Source organism: Pleuronectes platessa, chromosome 16, assembly GCF_947347685.1.
Source record: "Pleuronectes platessa chromosome 16, fPlePla1.1, whole genome shotgun sequence".
Lineage (NCBI taxonomy): Eukaryota > Metazoa > Chordata > Actinopteri > Pleuronectiformes > Pleuronectidae > Pleuronectes > Pleuronectes platessa.
In genome coordinates, this window is record NC_070641.1 from 23,070,991 (window position 1) to 23,090,899 (window position 19,909).

A 19,909-nucleotide genomic window follows, 5' to 3' on the forward strand; every position below is an offset into this window, starting at 1 on the left:
CTCAGAGAATGAACCAGTGAATGATGTGTTCTGAATAAAAACATGTTTGTGTTTGCAGAGGTCAGGACCACAGACTGAGAGCAGAGTCTCCAGGGTCCAGTTGTCTGTCTCTGAAGAGTGACTGGTCCAAAGAAATTCCTCCAGACTTCAGTAAAGAACCTGGACCCTCACACACAGAGTAAGAGACTGTTTCTACTGTGACCTGCTCTGAAGAGGATCTAGTTTCCTCTAGTGTGGCCCCTGCATTAGGACACAGCTTCATTGAAGTTGGTGACTAATCTCTCAGAATCACTCAAAGAGCTCAGACCTCCACCAAGAACCAACACGCTCCTTATGAAACCATTTGAAATCCACTAGAGACTCATTTGGATTTGGATCTGCACCAAATTCTACACACTGGTAAACATCAGTCCTCTGAACATGTCTGTGAAAGAGGACCCCCCCCCCCCCCCCCCGATCTGGTTCACAGACCACAACCTTCCACCAAGTTTACTGGTAATCTGTTGTTTTTTATAATCCCACTAACGAACCAACCAACACACAAACATACTGGGTGAAAACAAAACCTCCTTGACAGAAGTGATGACAACCTGTGACTGTGATATGTGAGTAATCAGGACATGTCTTCACAGGGAGAGGAAGAGGAGTCATGTTTCTGAGGAGGAGCAGTCGTCCTGCTGTGCTTCGTGTCAGGACGTCCTGAAGGATCCAGTCTCCACCAGCTGTGGACACTGGTTCTGCAGACAGTGCATCACCTCATACTGGGACCAGTCTGGTTCTTCAGGAGAATCCTCCTGTCCTCAGTGTGGACAAAGATCCAGAACAGGAGCTGGAGGTCAGACAGCCGGTCAGAGCAGCACTGTACATGTGTCTGCTGATGTCTTCACTTCTGACATCAGCACATGTGGTTTTATTTTGTTCCTTCATACAGCATCAACATTTAACATCGTTAGAAAAGCACAAAGTTAAAAAGCTTTTATTTTCTGTAGTTTTTCTGTATCTGATGAAAACAATCAGCAGATTCTCAGATTCTCTGTCTCTCACATTGTTTCTTGTCTTTCAGCAGATCGTGGTCTGCAGGAGGTTTCAGATGAACATAAGCTCAGTGTGAGGAGGAGATGTGAACATGTGACTGAAGGAGCTGATGAAACAGGAAGTAGAACCCTCCTCAACAGGATCTACACTGAGCTCTACATCACAGAGGGACAGAGTGAAGAGGTTAATACTCAACATGAGGTGAGGCAGCTTGAGACGGCTTCCAAGAAGAAGATCCTCCACGACACTCCCATCAAGGTCCACGACATCTTTAAAGCCTCCACTGACCAGCAGAGCAGCATCAGAGTCGTCCTGACCAACGGCGTCGCTGGCGTTGGAAAAACCTTCTCGGCGCAGAAGTTCACTCTGGACTGGGCAGAGGGTTTAGAGAACCAGGATGTGGGTCTGCTGGCTGTGCTTTCGTTCAGGGAGCTGAACCTGGTGAAGGACCAGCAGCACAGTCTTCTCACGCTGCTCCATGTTTTCCATCCAGCGTTACAGAAGCTCACGGCAGAGACGCTCGCTGTCTGTAAACCTTTGTTCATCTTTGACGGCCTGGATGAAAGCAGACCTTCTCTGGACTTCAACCACAGGGAGCTTGTGTCTGAGGTCACACAGAGGTCATCAGTCAACGTGCTGCTGACAAACCTCATCCGGGGGAATCTGCTTCCCTCGGCTCTCGTCTGGATAACCTCCAGACCTGCGGCGGCCAATCAGATCCCTCCTTCATGTGTCGACAGGGTCACAGAAGTACGAGGCTTCACTGAGGCCCAGAAGGAGGAGTACTTCAGGAGGAGATTCAGTGATGAAGAGCTGTGCAGCAGAATCATCTCACACATCAAGACGTCCAGGAGCCTCCACATCATGTGTCAAATCCCAGTCTTCTGCTGGATCAGTGCTACAGTTCTGGAGCACATGTTGACCACAGACCAGAGAGGAGAGCTGCCCAAGACCCTGACTGACCTGTACTCACACTTCCTGCTGGTTCAGACAAAGAGGAAGAACAACAAGTACGGTGAGGGACATGAGACGACTCCACAGCAGCTGACGGAGGCTGACAGGGACGTTCTCCTGAAGCTGGGGAGGCTGGCACTTAAACATCTGAGGAAAGGGAACATCATGTTCTACCAAGAAGACCTGGAGCGGTGTGGTCTTAATGTCACAGAGGCCTCGGTGTACTCAGGAGTTTGTACTGAGATCTTCAGAAGAGAGTGTGTGATCTTCCAGAAATCAGTCTACTGCTTTGTTCATCTGAGCGTTCAGGAGTTTCTGGCTGCAGTCTACATGTTCCACTGTTACACCGAGAGGAACACAGGAGAACTCAACCACTTCTTGGGAACAAATTGTTACACAGTCAATACCTTGTCCCTGGATGACCTCCTGAAGAGAACCATGGAGAAATCCCTCACCAGTACAAATGGTCATCTGGACCTGTTTGTTCGCTTCCTTCACGGCCTCAGTCTGAAGTCCAACCAGAGAGTCTTAGGAGGCCTGCTGGGTCGGACAGGGAACAATCCAAAGATCATCCAGAGAGTCTTAGGAGGCCTGCTGGATCGGAGAGGGAACAATCCAAAGATCATCAAGAGAATCATCAACAACCTGAAGAAGATGAAGAGTGATGACATTTCTCCTGACAGAAGCATCAACATCTTCCACTGTCTGACTGAGATGAACGACCACACAGTTCATCAGCAGATGAAACAGTTCCTGACGTCAGAGAACAGATCAGAGGAGAAACTCTCTGAGATCCACTGCTCAGCTCTGGCCTACATGCTGCAGATGTCAGAGGAGGTTCTGGATGAGTTGGACCTGAAGAAGTTCGACACATCAAACCAGGGTCGATGGAGACTGATCCCAGCTGTGAGGAACTGCAGGAAGGCTCAGTGAGTCCAGACATGATCAATAACATGTTCAATCAGTGGAGATGAGTCGTTCTTCAAATACACTCAGTGTGTGTGCGTGTGTGTGTATACATGTACATTCTCAAGGACATGGAGATCAGAGTTAGGTTGATTGGATATATATAGATATATATCTATCTATATATATATAGATAGATATATATCTATATATATATATAAAAATGCAGTGCTGTGCAAAAGTTTTAGGCAGGTGTGAAAAAATGCTGTTAACTAAGAATGCCATGAAAAATATAAATAATAATTGTTTATTTTTATCAATTTACAAAATGCAAAGTGAGCGAACAAAAGAAAAATCTAAATCAAATCAATATTTGGTGTTACTACCCTTTGCCTTCAAACCAGCATCAATTCTTATAGGTACACTTGCACAAAGTCAGGGATTTTGTAGGATTATAGTCAGGTGTATGATCAACCAATTAAACAAACTGGTGCTAATGATCATCAGTTTCACATGTAGGTTGAAACAGTCATTAACTGAAACAGAAACAGCTGTGTAGGAGGCTTAACACTGGGTGAGGAACAAACTCTGCTTCCAATGTGAGGTTGTGAAAGAAAGTTTGATGTCACAGGTCATACACCATGGCAAGACTGAGCACAGCAACAAGACACAAGGTCGTTATACTGCATCAGCAAGGTATCTCCCAGACAAAGAGTTCAAAGCAGACTGGGGTTTCCAGATGTGCTGTTCAAGCTCTTTTGAAGAAGCACAAAGAAACGGGCAAGGAAACTTAGTGCAGCAGATGAAAAATACATCAAGCTTATTTCCCTTCGAAATCAGAAGATGTCCAGCAGTGCCATCAGCTCAGAACTGGCAGAGAGCAGTGGGACCCATGTACACCCGTCTACTGTCCGGAGAAGTCTGATCAGAAGTGGTCGTCATGGACAAGTTGCAGCCAAAAAGCCAAACCTCCGACATGGAAACAAGGCCAAGTGACTCAACTATGCACGACAACATTGGAACTGGGGTGCAGACAAATGGCAGCAGGTGCTCTGGACTGATGAGTCAAAAGTTGAAGTATTTGGCTCTAGAAGAAGGCAGTTTGTTCACCGAAGGGCTGGAGAGTAGTATAATAATGAGTGTCTGCAGGCAACAGTGAAGCATGGTGGAGGTTCCTTGCAAGTTTGGTGCTGCATTTCTGCAAATGGAGTTGGAGATTCGGTCAGGATTAATAGTATCCTCAATGCTGAGAAATACAGGCAGATACTTATCCATCATGCAATACCATCAGGGAGGCGTATGATTGGCACCAAATGTATTCTGCAGCAGGACAACGACCAAAAACATACAGCCAATGTCATTAAGAACTATCTTCAGCGTAAAGAAGAACAAGAAGTCCTTGAAGTGATGGTATGGCCCCACAGAGCCCTGATCTCAACATCATCCAGTCTGGGATTACATGAAGAGACCGAAGGATTTGAGGAAGCCTACATCCACAGAACATCTGTGGTTAGTTCTCCAAGATGTTTGGAACAACCTACCAGCCGAGTTCCTTCAAAAACTGTTTGCAAGTCTACCTATAAGAATTGATGCTGTTTTGAAGGCAAAGAGTGGTCACACCAAATATTGATTTGATTTAGATTTCTCTTCTGTTCATTCACTGCATTTTGTTAATTGATGAAAATAAACCATTAACACTTCCATTTTTGAAAGCATTCTTAGTTTACAGCATTTTTTCACACCTGCCTAAAACTTTTGCACAGTGCTGTATATATATGAGCAAACAGCTAGCACAGAGTGAGGAGATGATCACTGAATCCGTGTTTTGGATGAGAATCACTGAAGAAGCAGGAAATATAGTTTATTGTTCTTTCTTGTCAAAATAGAATTACCACCCTGTGTTTGTCCTCCACCACCAACCAGTGCAGTGTCCGTCCCTCCAGGTTCCTGACATGTTGACCTCAAAATAATATGAGGTCACTGTGACCTTTGACCTTTGACCACTGCAATCTAATCAGTTTATCTTGGAGTCAAAATGTGAAGAAATCCCCTATAGACAGTCTTGAGGTATCATGTTCAAGAGGCCATGAACATGTTCTGTGACCTTGACCTTTGACCTCTGACCACCTGAATCTAATGAGTCCCTCTGTTAGTTTGAATGAACGCTTGAACCAAATCTGAAAGGATTCTCTTGAGGAGTTTTTAACAAAAAGTGGATTTACCAGGGTGAGGGTCACATGATCACGTTTTGTATGAATGTTGTGTTTTCTGATTTAATTCTCACAGATTTGATATTTTCTTTAATTACAGACTCGGTGGTTGTCGACTCTCAGAGACTCACTGTGAAGTCGTGGCCTCAGCTCTGAAGTCAGACCCCTCACATCTGAGAGAACTGGATCTGAGTAGGAACAACCTGCAGGATTCAGGAGTGAAGCTGCTGTGTTCTGGACTGGAGAGTCCAAACTGTCGACTGGAGGCTCTGAGGTCCTTAAATCCTTCTTCACTTTTCAGACTTTCTTTCTTATTGGGTCATTATTTATTTAAATTGTCTCAGTTCTGCTCTGCTCACTGTCCCTCAGTCACCTGTCACTCACCCAGCCTGTCAGTCACGTCCACCTCATCAACTCCATTCACCTGCACTCACCTGCTCCTGATCACTAAGAAAGTGTCAGTAAATAACATGTGGACTGAGGCCGAGCACTCGTCCTCCTCAGGTTTTCAAAATAAGACACATTCTTATTGAAACACGTTGGACAGTTGATAAGTATAGAAACAAACATGAAGTGACTGTCAGGAGCCATCCCTACTTTAAACAGTGTTTAATACACAAACCTGCTCAGTGACCAACACACAGAGAAGAAGCTGATGAATGAAACAATGGTCCAACATGTCTGATCTGATATTTATCTTCAGGTCACAGACTGGACTGAGGTCAGCAGCATGTTGAGAGTCTGTGTTGACATGATGACGATCCACAACAACAGGAGGACACATTCTAATATTCATATTTCTTTATCCAGGTTGGATCACTGCAGTCTGTCAGAGATCAGCTGTTCTTCTCTGGCTTCAGCTCTGAGGTCAAACCCCTCTCATCTGAGAGAACTGGATCTGAGTCACAACAACCTGCAGGACTCAGCAGTGAAGGAGCTGTGTGGTTTTCTACAGAGTCCAACCTGTCGACTGAAGACTCTGAGGTCAGTTCACTGACTGACTTTTGTAGATCTCATATCTATAAAACAGCATTTATACACAATTTATCTCATTTCATTCTAATTTAACATAATTCCTCTTCATACATAACTTGAATCCATTCATTAATTAATCTGTGACATTTTAATATTCAGCTACTTGTTAAAACACGGAGTTTAGTTCTGGATTTCCTAAACTGATCTGCAGGACAGAGACCGGGTCCAAATAATCTATTGTCATGGAAACTCAAAAGGTTTAGTTTGGCCAGTCTGGGCTACTGTAGAAAAGATGGCTGCCTCTGTAGAGGACCCGCCATGATGTAAATATAAAGTATTTATATCAAAAGTATTTAATTCTAAAGTATTTATATATGAAGTACAGTGCCTTGCATAAGTATTCACCCCCTTTGGACTTTTCTACATTTTGTCATGGTACAACCACAGATTAAAATTTATTTCATCGTGAGTTTATGTAATGGACCAACACAAAATAGTGCATCATTTGGAAGTGGGGGGAAATATCACATGGATTTCACAATTATTTACAAATAAAAATCTGAAAAGTGTTGAGTGCATATGTATTCACCCCCTTTACTGTGAAACCCCTAACAAAGATCTGGTGCGACCAATTGCATTCACAAGTCACATTTGCAAGTCACATAATTAGTAAATAGGGTCCACCTGTCTGCAATTTAATCTCAGTATAAATACACCTGTTCTGTGACGGACTCAGAGTTTGTTGGAGATCATTACTGAACAAACAGCATCATGAAGACCAAGGAGCTCACCAAACAGGTCAGGGATAAAGTTGTGGAGAAATATGAAGCAGGGTTAGGTTATAAAAAAATATCCAGAGCTTTGAACATCTCTCTGAGCACCATAAAATCCATCATAAGAAAATGGAAAGAATATGGCACAACCGCAAACCTACCAAGAGGAGGCCGTCCACCCAAACTGAAGAGTCGGACAAGGAGAAAATGAATCAGAGAAGCAACCAGGAGGCCCATGGTTACTCTGGAGGAGTTGCAGAGATCCACAGCTGAGGTGGGAGAATCTGTCCACAGGACAACTATTAGTCGTCTACTCCACAAATCTGGCCTTTATGGAAGAGTGGCAAGAAGAAAGCCATTGTTGAAAGGTATCCATAAAAAATCCCGTTTGGAGTTTGCCAGAAGCCATGTGGGAGACACAGCAAACATGTGGAAGAAGGTGCTCTGGTCAGATGAGACCAAAATTGAACTTTTTGGCCTCAATGCAAAACGCTATGTGTGGCGAAAACCCAACACTGCCCATCACCCTGAGCACACCATCCCAACGGTGAAACATGGTGGTGGTAGCATCATGCTGTGGGGATGCTTCTCTTCAGCAGGTACAGGGAAACTGGTCAGAATAGAGGGAAAGATGGATGGAGCCAAATACAGGGAAATCCTTGAAGAAAATCTGATGCAGTCTGCAAAAGACTTGAGACTGGGGCGGAGGTTCATCTTCCAGCAGGACAATGACCCTAAACATACAGCCAGAGCTACAAAGGAATGGTTTGGATTAAAGAATGTTAATGTCTTAAAATGGCCCAGTCAAAGCCCAGACCTCAATCCAATAGAGAATCTATGGCAAGACTTGAAGATTGCGGTTCACAGACGGTCTCCATCCAATCTGACTGAGCTTCATCTTTTTTGCCAAGAAGAATGGACAAACCTTTCCATCTCTAGATGTGCAAAGCTGGTAGAGACATACCCCAAAAGACTTGCAGCTGTAATTGCAGCGAAAGGGGGTTCTACCAAGTATTGACACAGGGGGGTGAATACTTATGCACCCAACAGATGTCAACTTTTTTGTTCTCATTATTGTTTGTGTCACAATAAAATTTATTTTGCACCTCCAAAGTACTATGCATGTTTTGTTGATCAAACGGGAAAAAGTTTATTTAAGTCTATTTGAATTCCAGTTAGTAACAGTACATAATGGGAAAAAGTCCAAGGGGGGTGAATACTTATGCAAGGCACTGTATTTCAATATAAAGTATTTAATTCTAAAGTATTTATATATGAAGTATTTCAATATAAAGTATGTCAATAAAAAGTATATAAATCTAAATGTCTAATTTTAAAGTAAAGAAAACAACAATTGGTTCAATTCAGATGAAACCAGTGAAGACATCTCTTGGATTCTTTTGTCTTCAGTTTCTAACAATGGATCCTTTCACCTGAATCTTCCACACTGGAGCTTTAAGGTCAAAGGTCAGAACATGTGTTCCTAACAGTGAACACTGACACTGAGCTGAGAGATGTTTGTAGAATGAGTGCTGAAGACCGAGTCAGGCTCAATGTGACTGAAGTTTTACTGACAGAGAAACAATCCAATGCTGGACCATGTGTCCATGTAATGTTTCTGTGGAAGCTCACCAGGACTTGTCCTGGTGGTCCTGTGGACTGATCACATGACGGCGTGCTGCGTTGGTGTTCTGGGACTGGGCTCAGGGTCCAGAGTCCAAGTTGATTATATTTGATGTCTTTTATTTTTAGGACCAAGTTCTTCAGCCCTGATTCTTCCACTTTGGGTTCATTTCCAACATGAAACCCTTCCTCTGGTTTCAGGACCTACACGGGGTCGTCCATGCCTTTATCTCTTCACCACTAGATCTCTGTCCCACCCAGTACACACGTGTTCCTCAGGCTCCCTGCACCACTTTCAACTGGTCCAACTGCTGCTCAGATCATCTCCACTTCAAGAAAACATGATCATAGAACTGCTCGCCCTTTCACACATCAACTGTGGAGCATGTTCTGACAAGTGGGTCGGACATTTTCTGGAGCTGAAGCAGCAGCAGGAGATTGTCCGGGTCCGACTCGTTCACAGCAACAGGAACATGTGGGAACATTCAGAAGAGGGGCGGAGCCAAAACATATATCTCCATGATAACCATGGTTACGTTAAGTCATGTTAAGTTACAGGTTCAATGTGAAGGAGTTAGTGACGTCTCCAGGTGTCGTACATGTGAACGTAGTCCACTTGTTCACGTGTACGACTACTGAACATGTCCAGCAAGATATTTAGAGACATCTAGTGGTGAAGTAACATATTATAAACAACTGAACCCAGAGGACACGAGGACTTTCAAGCTGTTTTCAGTCATGAACTCTGTAAAATAGTGTCTGGACATTTTCTGGAGTTTAACTTTCACATATGAAGAACGGGTAGAGCAGCAGGAGGCGAAGCCTGTAGAGCAGCAGGAGGCCGGACATGACGTATTAATCCTGCTGTGGAAAGATCAGTGTTGTTGTTTACAGCTCATCCACACCGGCGTCCGCCCTCATCACCAGAAGATCTGGAATCTCCTCTACGGCTCCTCTTCTTCATCCTGAGATACCTGTGTTCTTCCAGTTTCACGTCCGTCTCACGTGTTTGTGTCCTCAACACGTCCACTCGCTCTCTGTGAATCCTCTGGACATTCACCTGCTCTATTCTCACATGGACTCACTCAGAAACTTTATTAAGAGGCTGCAGGTAGAGTTCCAGAAAATGTCCAGAACAACTTGAATCAGACTTCAGGTCTGAAAACAGAGACAGTGATGTTTAGTCAAATCCTTTATTTTCACACATGAACTCAATTTAATTTACAGTTTTATTCTTTATCCAGGTTGTGGAGGTGCAGTCTGTCAGAGATCAGCTGTTCTTCTCTGGCTTCAGCTCTGAGGTCAAACCCCTCTCATCTGAGAGAACTGGATCTGAGTAAAAACAACCTGCAGGACTCAGGAGTGAAGGAGCTGTGTGGTTTTCTACAGAGTCCAACCTGTCGACTGGAGACTCTGAGGTCAGTTCACTGACTGACTTTTGTAGATCTCATATCTATAAAACAGCATTTATACACAATTTATCTCGTTTAATTCTAATTTAACATAATTCCTCTTCATACATAACTTGATTTAATTCATTAATTAATCTGTGACATTTTAATATTCAGCTACTTGTTAAAACACTGAGTTTAGTTCTGGATTTCCTAAACTGATCTGCAGGACAGAGACCGGGTCCAAATAATCTATTTGTACTGAATCAAGACTCGTTTTTAGTCCAACATGTCTGATTTCATATTTATCTTCCATGTTATGAGTCAGTGAGACATGAATATGTGTCTGTTATGTTCACACATGAACTAAGTTTAATTTACAGTTTTATTCTTCATCCAGGTTGTTGAACTGCAGTCTGTCAGAGATCAGCTGTTCTTCTCTGGCTTCAGCTCTGAGGTCAAACCCCTCTCATCTGAGAAAACTGGATCTGAGGTTCAACAACCTGCAGGACTCAGGAGTGAAGAAGCTGCTTGATCCAACCTGTCGGCTGGAGACTCTGAGGTCAGTAGATGGTTGGAGTCAGTCCACGCTGCTTTCATCAGTATGTTACTAAACACAGTCAGTATCACAGATCCAGGGTCTGTGCTACCAAGCAGGATTTGTGGTTATCAGGTTAACTTCAGGTTTAGTTTTTTCAGTTCTACGAAGCTCGTCCACTTCTTAACCATGTCAATCACCATGGTAACTTCTGATGACAGCTAACCTGCTCCAGGTTAAGTTGGAGATCAACCAGTATAGAAGCTCCGCCCACTGACCACAGTGACTCTACACTGTTGTGTGGTGCTCACTCTCCTTAAAGGGACGGATAAGAGAAGTTTAAATCAACGTCTGGTTGGTTCAGTTGATCTCTAACTCACCCAGAACATCTCAATGTCTCCAGACTCATCCTGTCCCCAAAACACCAGATGACCAGATCAGCTTCCTGGAGACAGGTCCATGTGTGTGTCCTCAGAGACAGTGAGACAGTGTGTGTCCTAGGAGACAGTGAGACACTGTGTGTCCTCAGAGACAGTGAGACAGTGTGTGTCCTCAGAGACAGTGAGACAGTGGGTGTCCTCAGAGACAGTGAGACAGTGTGTGTCCTCAGAGACAGTGAGACAGTGTGTGTCCTCAGAGACAGTGAGTGTCCTCAGAGACAGTGAGACAGTGTGTGTCTTCTTGTCTTCCACTCGTCTTGTTAGTAAACAACAGATTCAGATCTCGTGGCCTCGAGTTATTTATCTCGTTCACACGTTATTATGTCGTGGTCACGTAATATATTTTCACCAGATGCCACCAGGGGGCGCTGTAACTTACACAAGCTGGACCACAGCTGACAGCCTCACACGAGGGACAGAGACGGTGTCGTCTTCATCTGATCTGAGACAGTTTGTCCTCTCACTTCATCAGTGAAGAACTGATCAGGTGGATCTTTGTCACAGCTCTGAGATCAGTGGGACTGAAGCCTCTCCTCATCACATGGTAACCAGGAGCTCTTTATACAGAGCAGAACCTCTGCTGAGGTCCATCTGTCTCGTCTGGTCCCAGTTTGTCAGAAGCAGATGTTCATCAACACACAGTGAAACATGGCTTCACCTGTAACAGCAGTAAATCCACCTCTCAGGTGTCCACTCTGCACTTTGACATGCAGAGGACACACACTGAGCTCTTAGCGTGTTCATTCCAACACGTGAACATGAAGCAGAGAGGAAGCTGCTCCACCTCTGAACAGGACTGAAGTCCCTGCTGCTCTTTCTACTGGATGAGCTGCATCACTGACTCACAGCTGATGAAGTGAGTCTCTGTGACACTGATGTCTTCTTCTCTCAACAGGTGGGAGGGGGAGTCTGTGTGGAGGACAGTGTGAAGAGGACAGTGTGAAGAGGACAGTGTGTGTGGACGGAGGCTGAGCTGTGTCCTGAGGATCCAGAGGCTGAAGCAGCAGCAGCTTGTGTGTAGTCTCCAATCTACACAACCCCTAATCTGCATGTGTTTGTGAGATGAAGCCGGAGCACTTGGAGAAAACACGGGGAGAACATGCAGACTCCACACAGGAAGACCCCATCTGAACCGGATTCAAACCAGCAACCTTCCTGCTCTGATTGTGTTTATTCACATGAAGTTTGTGTTTATTGAAATGAAACAACACAAGCAGAATATATAAACCCTCTATAAAGAGTCACATACAGTGTGTTTAAGTTTGTCTTTATTATTGTCCACCTTTGTCCCTCAGTGTGTCTCCATGTGTGTAGAACCACATTCTGTGTATATGTTTGTTTATGATCTTAAAGTTCCTGGATTCACGTCACAAATTGATTTAGTTCAACACAAAGTTAAACACATTGAAATCACTTTGAGTTTAAAATCAGAGTTTTGTCTTTGACACAAAAGATCAAAACTCTGGATTTAAAAGTGGGACGTTTTCATTTCTGCATCAGGTGCAGAGCGGTGGTGGCTTTTATACTTTCGACCCACAGGTGGCGCTGCAGTATAACAGCATTACATCCCAGTCAAAGCCTTTATAGTCAGTCTATGAGTCAAACACATGGATCATTTCCTCTGTGACCAACCAGATGGAACGAGAAGAAAAACATCTCAGAGAGAAAAGTTCTGTTTCTACTTGTCTCTGCTTTAATGCTCAATAAACATCCTTCCACCGACTTCACTGGAATCATGACTCAGCTTTTATTTCCTCTTCAAACAAACTGGTGGAAACATCTCGTCCTTGGTGCAGGTAAAAGAACAAAATCACCAGTTTGACATAATGGAAACAAGCAGAAGAAAAGTGAATGAGACATTTACAGTATGAAGAAGAGTCGATGAAGAGCAGAGCATCTTTAAGTCTCTGAGGAAACTGTTTAATAAACATTTTACCATATTTAATAGAAAACTGACACGAGGACGTTTTATACAAACGTAGGTGAAGATTCTTGTTGTATGTTCTGGACCACCACCTCAGAACAACCACCAGGGGAAGACAATAGCAGGCCTCTGGGAACAGCAGCATGCTGGGAAATAATTGATGATGGGAGGTTCCCAGCAGAGACAAGGGACAGAAAGTGTCTGAGAGATGATGTCCTGAAGACAGTGGACATGTTGGGCCTGTTGTGTTGATCAGTTTGTGTTATTTTGTGGAGACACTTGTCTCAACATGATGATGTCACTTCCTGTTCAAGCCCGTCTCAGTTCTTTGAGACTTCAGGATAAGAAATGTTTGACAGAGTCAGTTCCTGACAGGCTCAAGTTCTCACTGTGTGGAGAGGTCATCATGTGACTTTGTGATGATCCTCAACACACGTGTGTCTGTGGTAGATAGTTAAAATGCAGATGGTGCCGTTTTAGTTTTGTCAAGTGTGTGATAGAGAATAGTTAATCTGCACTCGATTAGTATAGCCTGATTGATCGATCTGCTGATCGATTGGATATACCTGCAGAGGCCGGATTAGGGGAGCTCTGGGCACGGTGTCATTCTTGAACACGCTGACGCAGAGGAAACACCGTGTCCGAGTCATTTGATTAACAACTCCCCTTTTCAGGTAGGAAATGAGTGTTTATGTTCTGTGAATATGTTATTAAGCTGTTTTGTTACAAGATAGGATTTATTTTTGATTGTTGAATGTGTGTTTGTTCAGTTAGTTAACACGTGTATGTAGCTCCGCTCTTCCAGTGGCAGACAGGTAGCAGCATTTGGGTAGCATGAGTGCAACAGATGTTGTGTGCATGGTAACCATGTTTATTTTAGCCAGACACACAAACAGAAAGTATGATGTTGCTGATGTGTTTGTGTGTTGTTAATGTTAACTATGTTTATGGGTGTAAATAATAAGGATTAAGATATTTTTGTTTATTATCAATAAGTTATGTTCATGTTTAAGGATTAATAAGCCATTTCAATTTATTGTTACCTGTCTATTTAAGTGAATGGAAAGAAAATGTATGGAACTATTTAGTATTTTATATTCAAAAAAACTGTTGTAACTGTAAATTGCTTCTGTAAATTATAAGTCATTCTTGAACACGCTGACGCAGAGGAAACACCGTGTCCGAGTCATTTGATTAACAACTCCCCTTTTCAGGGCACAACATTTGGAGGCACCGCTGGGATAAATGTGATGAGGGCCAGCTGTCCTGGATAGAGGTCCCCAATCATCATTTAACCCCTCACATCTTCAGCCAAGGTGGACGAAAGCGTGTGGTGGATCAACAACTGCGTAGAGAGACTTGCATGTAATCTGAGGTCAACCACTGGTGCCAGGAGAACTGCGTTGTCTACTCTGCAAGGAGAAAGGTCCACATCACATCGACATTGTCCACGGATCAGAGACTGAGATGGATCCTTCAGAGCGAGAGAACTTGAAGATAGAAGTTGGTGGTGCTCTGTACACATTGACAAGAGAGTCGTTGATTGAAGTTTGTGATTTCCTAACTATTGCTGGTTCAGTATTTGAAGAGGTATCTGGTAAAAATCGTTCCTCTCTCATTTTACATGTAACAAATCATTTAGATAGAGAAGAGTTGGATAAACTTGAGGATGAGGGGATGGCAGAGCTACTGATTTTGAGAGATAAAATTATCGAGCTGCAACAGGCTGAACAAAATGCTGCACTAGAAAAGGCAGCCTCAGAGGCAAAAAATATAAATATAGCACAAGAGCAAGTCGTTCAGCCTTCAGAAGGAGAACGGTTGCAAAAAGAGATCGAGAAACTACAATTGGCATTAGCATTATCACAACAGGAGAGATCAACTCAAAACGTTGGAGCCAAAAAGCCAGTGAGTGGGGAAGGTAATAGTGCTAAACAAGAACATGACTCAGCTCAACAGACCCCACAACCTCGTGTCTCCTTACAGTGGAGTAGAGAATTCAAAATATCAGGTCAGGTTGGTGAGCCAGGGCAAAAGGACAAACTGACCTTCTCTAGTTTAGCACACCAAATCGAGCAAGGCATCAACAAGGGTTTTCCTGAAATAGAAATAGTTGATGCAGTGATTAGGGCAATCGCACCAGGCTTGCAGTTACGCAGCTACCTGGAGGGAAAAAACCACCTTACCTTACCTACCTTGAGGAGGATTCCCCGATCCCATTACCAAGTAAAGGAGTGCCATCAAACAAACCAATTGTGTGGACTGAAGAGCATCAACGCATATTGGAACGACTTTTAGACTGTTTTGTTGAACCACCAGTTCTCGGATTTCCAGACTTTTCACTGCCATTTATCCTCCATACCGATGCCTCCAACCAAGGGCTCGGGGCAGTTTTATACCAACAACAGGATGATAAACTCCGTGTGATAGCCTACGGTTCCCGAACACTGACAGCCTCTGAACGGAATTACCATCTCCACTCAGGAAAACTTGAATTTCTTGCTTTAAAATGGGCAGTTACAGAAAAATTCAGAGATTACCTGTATTATGCACCTACTTTCACTGTGTTTAGCGATAATAATCCGCTCACTTATGTCCTGTCAAGTGCCAAGCTAAACGCAACTGGATGCAGATGGGTAGCAGAGCTTGCAGATTTCCATTTTACCATTCGATATCGGCCAGGAAAAGAAAATGTGGATACTGACAGTCTGTCAAGAATGCCTGTAAATATCGAGATGATAATGGGACAGTGTACTGAAGAGTTGGCATCAGATTGTGTGGCAGCGACAACCCAAGCTGTTGAGACTCAAGACTCCAGTTCACCATGGGTCTGTCCAGTATTTACCTCTCTCCAATGTACAGCAGTGAGTGAAGAGAGGCACAAACCATTCTCAGGGGCTGAGATTCGTCAAGCACAGCAAGACGACAAGAACATTGGTCCAGTAATGCAGTGCAAGTTGAGGGATCAGAGACCAACAGGACATGGACTTAACAGCTTCAGTGTACAAAGCAAGTGTCTACTGCGTGGATGGGAAAGACTTCATATTGATGAAGAAGGAATTCTCCGCAGGAAGACAACAAACAAAACCCAGCTGGTATTACCTGAGAAGTATAAGACCACTGTACTTAAAGAGTTGCATGATGAGATGGGCCATCAAGGCATTGATCGAACAACATCACTGATCAGAGATAGATTCTTTTGGCCTTACATGCAAAAAGAAATTGAGCATTATGTGGCAAGGACTTGTACTTGCCTGAAACAAAAGACACCATGCAAAGAAACACGGGCACCCCTTACCAATATCGTCACAACACAACCATTTGAACTTGTTTCGATAGATTTTCTTCACTTGGACAAGTGTCAAGGTGGATATGAGTATATATTGGTAATATACGGGCTCGGATGGAAGCGCGGAGTTGTATAATCCCGCACTTTTTGCTGCTTCATCATCGGCAATGGTACTTGGCCAGCCCGGGACCACCAGCGGCACTAACATTCGGGTGAGTTCGGCGCCTGGTGTTGATTCGTGTGGTGCTCAAGCAATAGACTGTCATTCTCTCGGTGAACTGTTTGTGACAGCTGATGAATGTCAACAAAGACGGACGCCCGAAAGGGCCATAAAACACTTCACTAATCACGCAGTCCAGAAACAACGGCAGTTAAGACTTTTTCAAACTGTGAATCATGCCAAAATCATCTGGAATTCTGAAGGTAAACCTAAAGGTATATTGGGAGGACATATCAATATCAGAAGCATACTGCCTAAAATAGACCAGATCCGGAATGTACTTAATGACTCTAATTTGGACTTTTTGTGCCTTTCTGAGAGCTGGTTAAATCCTAATGTTCCTACTGACCTAATTGACATATCAGGATACACATGCCATAGGAGAGATAGGGCCAAGGGAAGGGGAGGGGGTGTTTTAATTTATATTAGGGAACATTTTAAATGTGTAGAGCTTAAACTGGACCTGAATTTAGAGTGCCTGGGATTGAATGTAATGCTATCCCCTAAAATGAAATTTAATATCGTTGTACTTTATAATCCGCCATCACATGATGCAAATGTCTACAATGAACTGAAGAATCTTCTCTCTGTTGTCGATAACTGTCATGAATGTATGTTGTTTGGGGATTTTAACATCAACTGGCTGGATAAAAGTGGTAAATCAAAACTAAAATCAACAATGGAGAAATTTAAATACAAACAGCTGATCAGTAGAGCTACTCAAATCACTAGGAAAAGTGAAACCCTTATTGATATGATTTTTACAAACAGGCCAGAGAGGGTTACAAAAACATATAATCTAATAACTGGCCTTTCAGATCATAATATGACACTGATGGTACGAAAGCTAACAAAAAAACGCCTAGTACACCACAACAAAACAGAAAATCTAATTCTAACAACTGCAATTCCCAAGTCAAAAGTTGGTGACTTTGAACATGACTTGAGTGAAATTAATTGGGAAAAGGTAATTAAAGAGCAAGATCTAAACCACAGTGCCAACAACTTTGTCTCAACCCTTTGTGATCTAATTGATAAATTCACACAAACCTGGAAAAGCAGACCCAAGAAATTATCTCTTCCATGGGTCAACAGTGTTATCCTTCAGATCATTAAAAAGCGAGATCTTGCTCTTAAAAGGTCTTTAATAACAAAACACAACACTGACCACCTTGTCTTTACAGGCCTGAGGAACAAAGTAGTGTCTGAATTACGAAAGGCCAAGACCAATTACTTCTCCAAACTCATTGAAGAGGCCAATGGTAATAGTTCAAAACTGTGGCAACATATAAACAAACTAACCAACTCCAGCAAGCATAAACACCCCAAAATAACCAGTCTGAAAGTAGGTGATACTCTTATCCATAGTAATGAGTCCATTGCAAATGTTTTTAATAGCTTTTTTATTGAGTCTGTACAAGAGCTGGCGAGTAATTTTAAAGCTACGGAATCATCTACCAAAGAATTTGACAATGCTCATTCTGACTCCTTTTATATTAAATTGGTATCTCATGATAAAGTTGAAAAGGTGATCACAAACATGAGTAACTCCAAGTCAAAAGATATTCATAATCTTCATGCTGCATTAATCAAGAAACATCAGAGCTACTTGTTAGAGCCAATCACTTACTTAGTTAACCTGTCTATACAAACCAAAATATTCCCAGAAAGCTGGAAAACTGCAATAATTACCCCTGTTTATAAATCAGGAGACAAGGACATAGCGAGTAATTATAGGCCTATTGCTATCCTCCCTGTTGTCTCAAAGGTTCTGGAGAAAATTATAGCTGAGCAACTAATGGAACATCTAGAGTATAACCAGCTGCTTCATCCACAGCAGTTTGGGTTTAGACAGAAATACTCAACTGAAACAGCTAATTGTTATTTGCTTGAAAACATAAAAGCTTCAATGGATAAAGGAAATGTTGTTGGGGCAGTGTTCCTAGACCTAAAAAAGGCCTTTGACACGGTAAACCACAGTACTCTAATGAACAAGTTAAAATCGTTCAAAATGTCATCAGAAGCTCTGCAGTGGTTTGCATCTTACCTGGAGGGGAGAGAGCAATGTGTCAGGGTCAATGGGGTCAGGTCCCATCTGCGTGCCAACAGCATGGGTGTACCGCAAGGGTCTGTACTTGGTCCACTGTTGTTTTCTATGTATATCAATGACCTACCAAACTGCTGTCCGGGGTCCAACTGTCAAATGTATGCTGATGACACTGTTATCCATGTGTCCAGTAAAACACCCAGCTTAGCAGGTGAGCACCTGACACAAGCATTACTCAGCATTTCAAAATGGCTTGAGCTGTCTCAGTTGACCATTAATGTGAAGAAAACCGTCTCTATGTGCTTCTCCATCCGTAATAGGCCTATCACCGATGTTTTCGAGGTACGGATCAAAAATGAATTAATTGAATCAGTAAATGAAGTAAAATATCTGGGCATCATCCTGGATCAGAATTTAAAATTTGTTACGCAAATTAAGTATGTTGCAAAAAAGGCAAAACTAAATCTAAACTGTTTCCGTTTCATAAGAAGGGACTTGTCATGTCAAACGGCCAAATTATTTATGCACGCTATGATATTTTCTCATTTGTCATACTGTATCACATCATGGTCACAAGCTTCTTCTACTGCATTAAAACCTATCTTCTCAATATACAAACAGACAATAAAAGTCATGGACCGGAAACCCATGAGATGGCATCACTGCGGCATTCTAAAAAAACACAACCTTTTCACCTTTGATAACTTTATTAATTTTAGTCATCTTCAATTGTTTTTCAAGTGTGTAAATAACCATGTGTCACCACTGTTGTCTGAATTGGCCATCAGACGTCAGAGCTCTCGTCGGGCAAATACACGAGCCTCCATCAATGGTGATTGTCTTGTTCCCATGCACAGGACATCTTTCGGTCAGTCTGTCTTCTCTGCAAAGGGGGCAAAACTATGGAACCTCTTGCCCACTAGTCTAAAACTAGAGACTAACAGCAACACTTTTAACAGAGAACTAAAACAACGGCTCAAATCAAATCAACAGTGCTCACACAAATAATTTACAACTGGTTATTGTTTGATCATGCTGCCTTTGTTCTCTACGTAGCCTATATATATATATTCAACTCATTATATTGCTGCTCTGTACTCTACTGTATACTGCATTTTTACTCTTTCAGTTTTTTATCAGTATTTGATCTTGTTTCTGTCTTGTTCAGTTTCTTTTGTTGTTTTCAAAAAGCCTCCTGTGGACAGGTGTTGTAAACTAGCATTTATGCTAATACACTGTAAACAATGCATCTGGTTCGTCCAATGACATTGTCATGTCCATGTCCATATAAAATCTACTACTACTACTATCATTGATCACTTCACTCGTTTTGCACAGGCTTACGCAACCACCTCAAAGTCTGCCAAAACAGTTGCGGATCGTATTTTCAATGATTACGCCCTGAAGTTTGGACTGCCGACACGGATACACCACGATCAAGGTGGCGAATTTGAGAACCAGCTCTTCGCCCAGCTGAAAAAGAACTGTGGTGTATTAGGATCACGAACGACACCTTATCACCCTCAAGGAAATTGGCAAGTCGAGCGATTCAACCGAACATTGCTACAAATGCTAAAGACACTG

The 19,909-nt window shown here is 42.8% G+C and overlaps 1 protein-coding gene across 19 annotated transcripts in view; it reads left to right on the forward strand.

Moving 5' to 3' along the window:
- Positions 1-19,909, forward strand: part of LOC128458374 (NACHT, LRR and PYD domains-containing protein 12-like) — a 135,386-nt gene that overhangs the window by 48,761 nt on the left and 66,716 nt on the right. For 11 of the 19 annotated variants that reach the window (XM_053443181.1, XM_053443184.1, XM_053443183.1 and 8 more), the window contains 2 exons: positions 5,916-6,089; positions 9,721-9,894. In XM_053443181.1, the coding sequence (XP_053299156.1) occupies positions 5,916-6,089; positions 9,721-9,894 (348 nt within the window). Of the gene's footprint in view, positions 1-58; positions 179-632; positions 848-1,063; positions 2,919-5,205; positions 5,380-5,915; positions 6,090-9,720; positions 9,895-19,909 lie in introns of all 19 variants that reach the window. The other 8 variants (XM_053443194.1, XM_053443193.1, XM_053443198.1 and 5 more) reach the window with 6 other exon arrangements.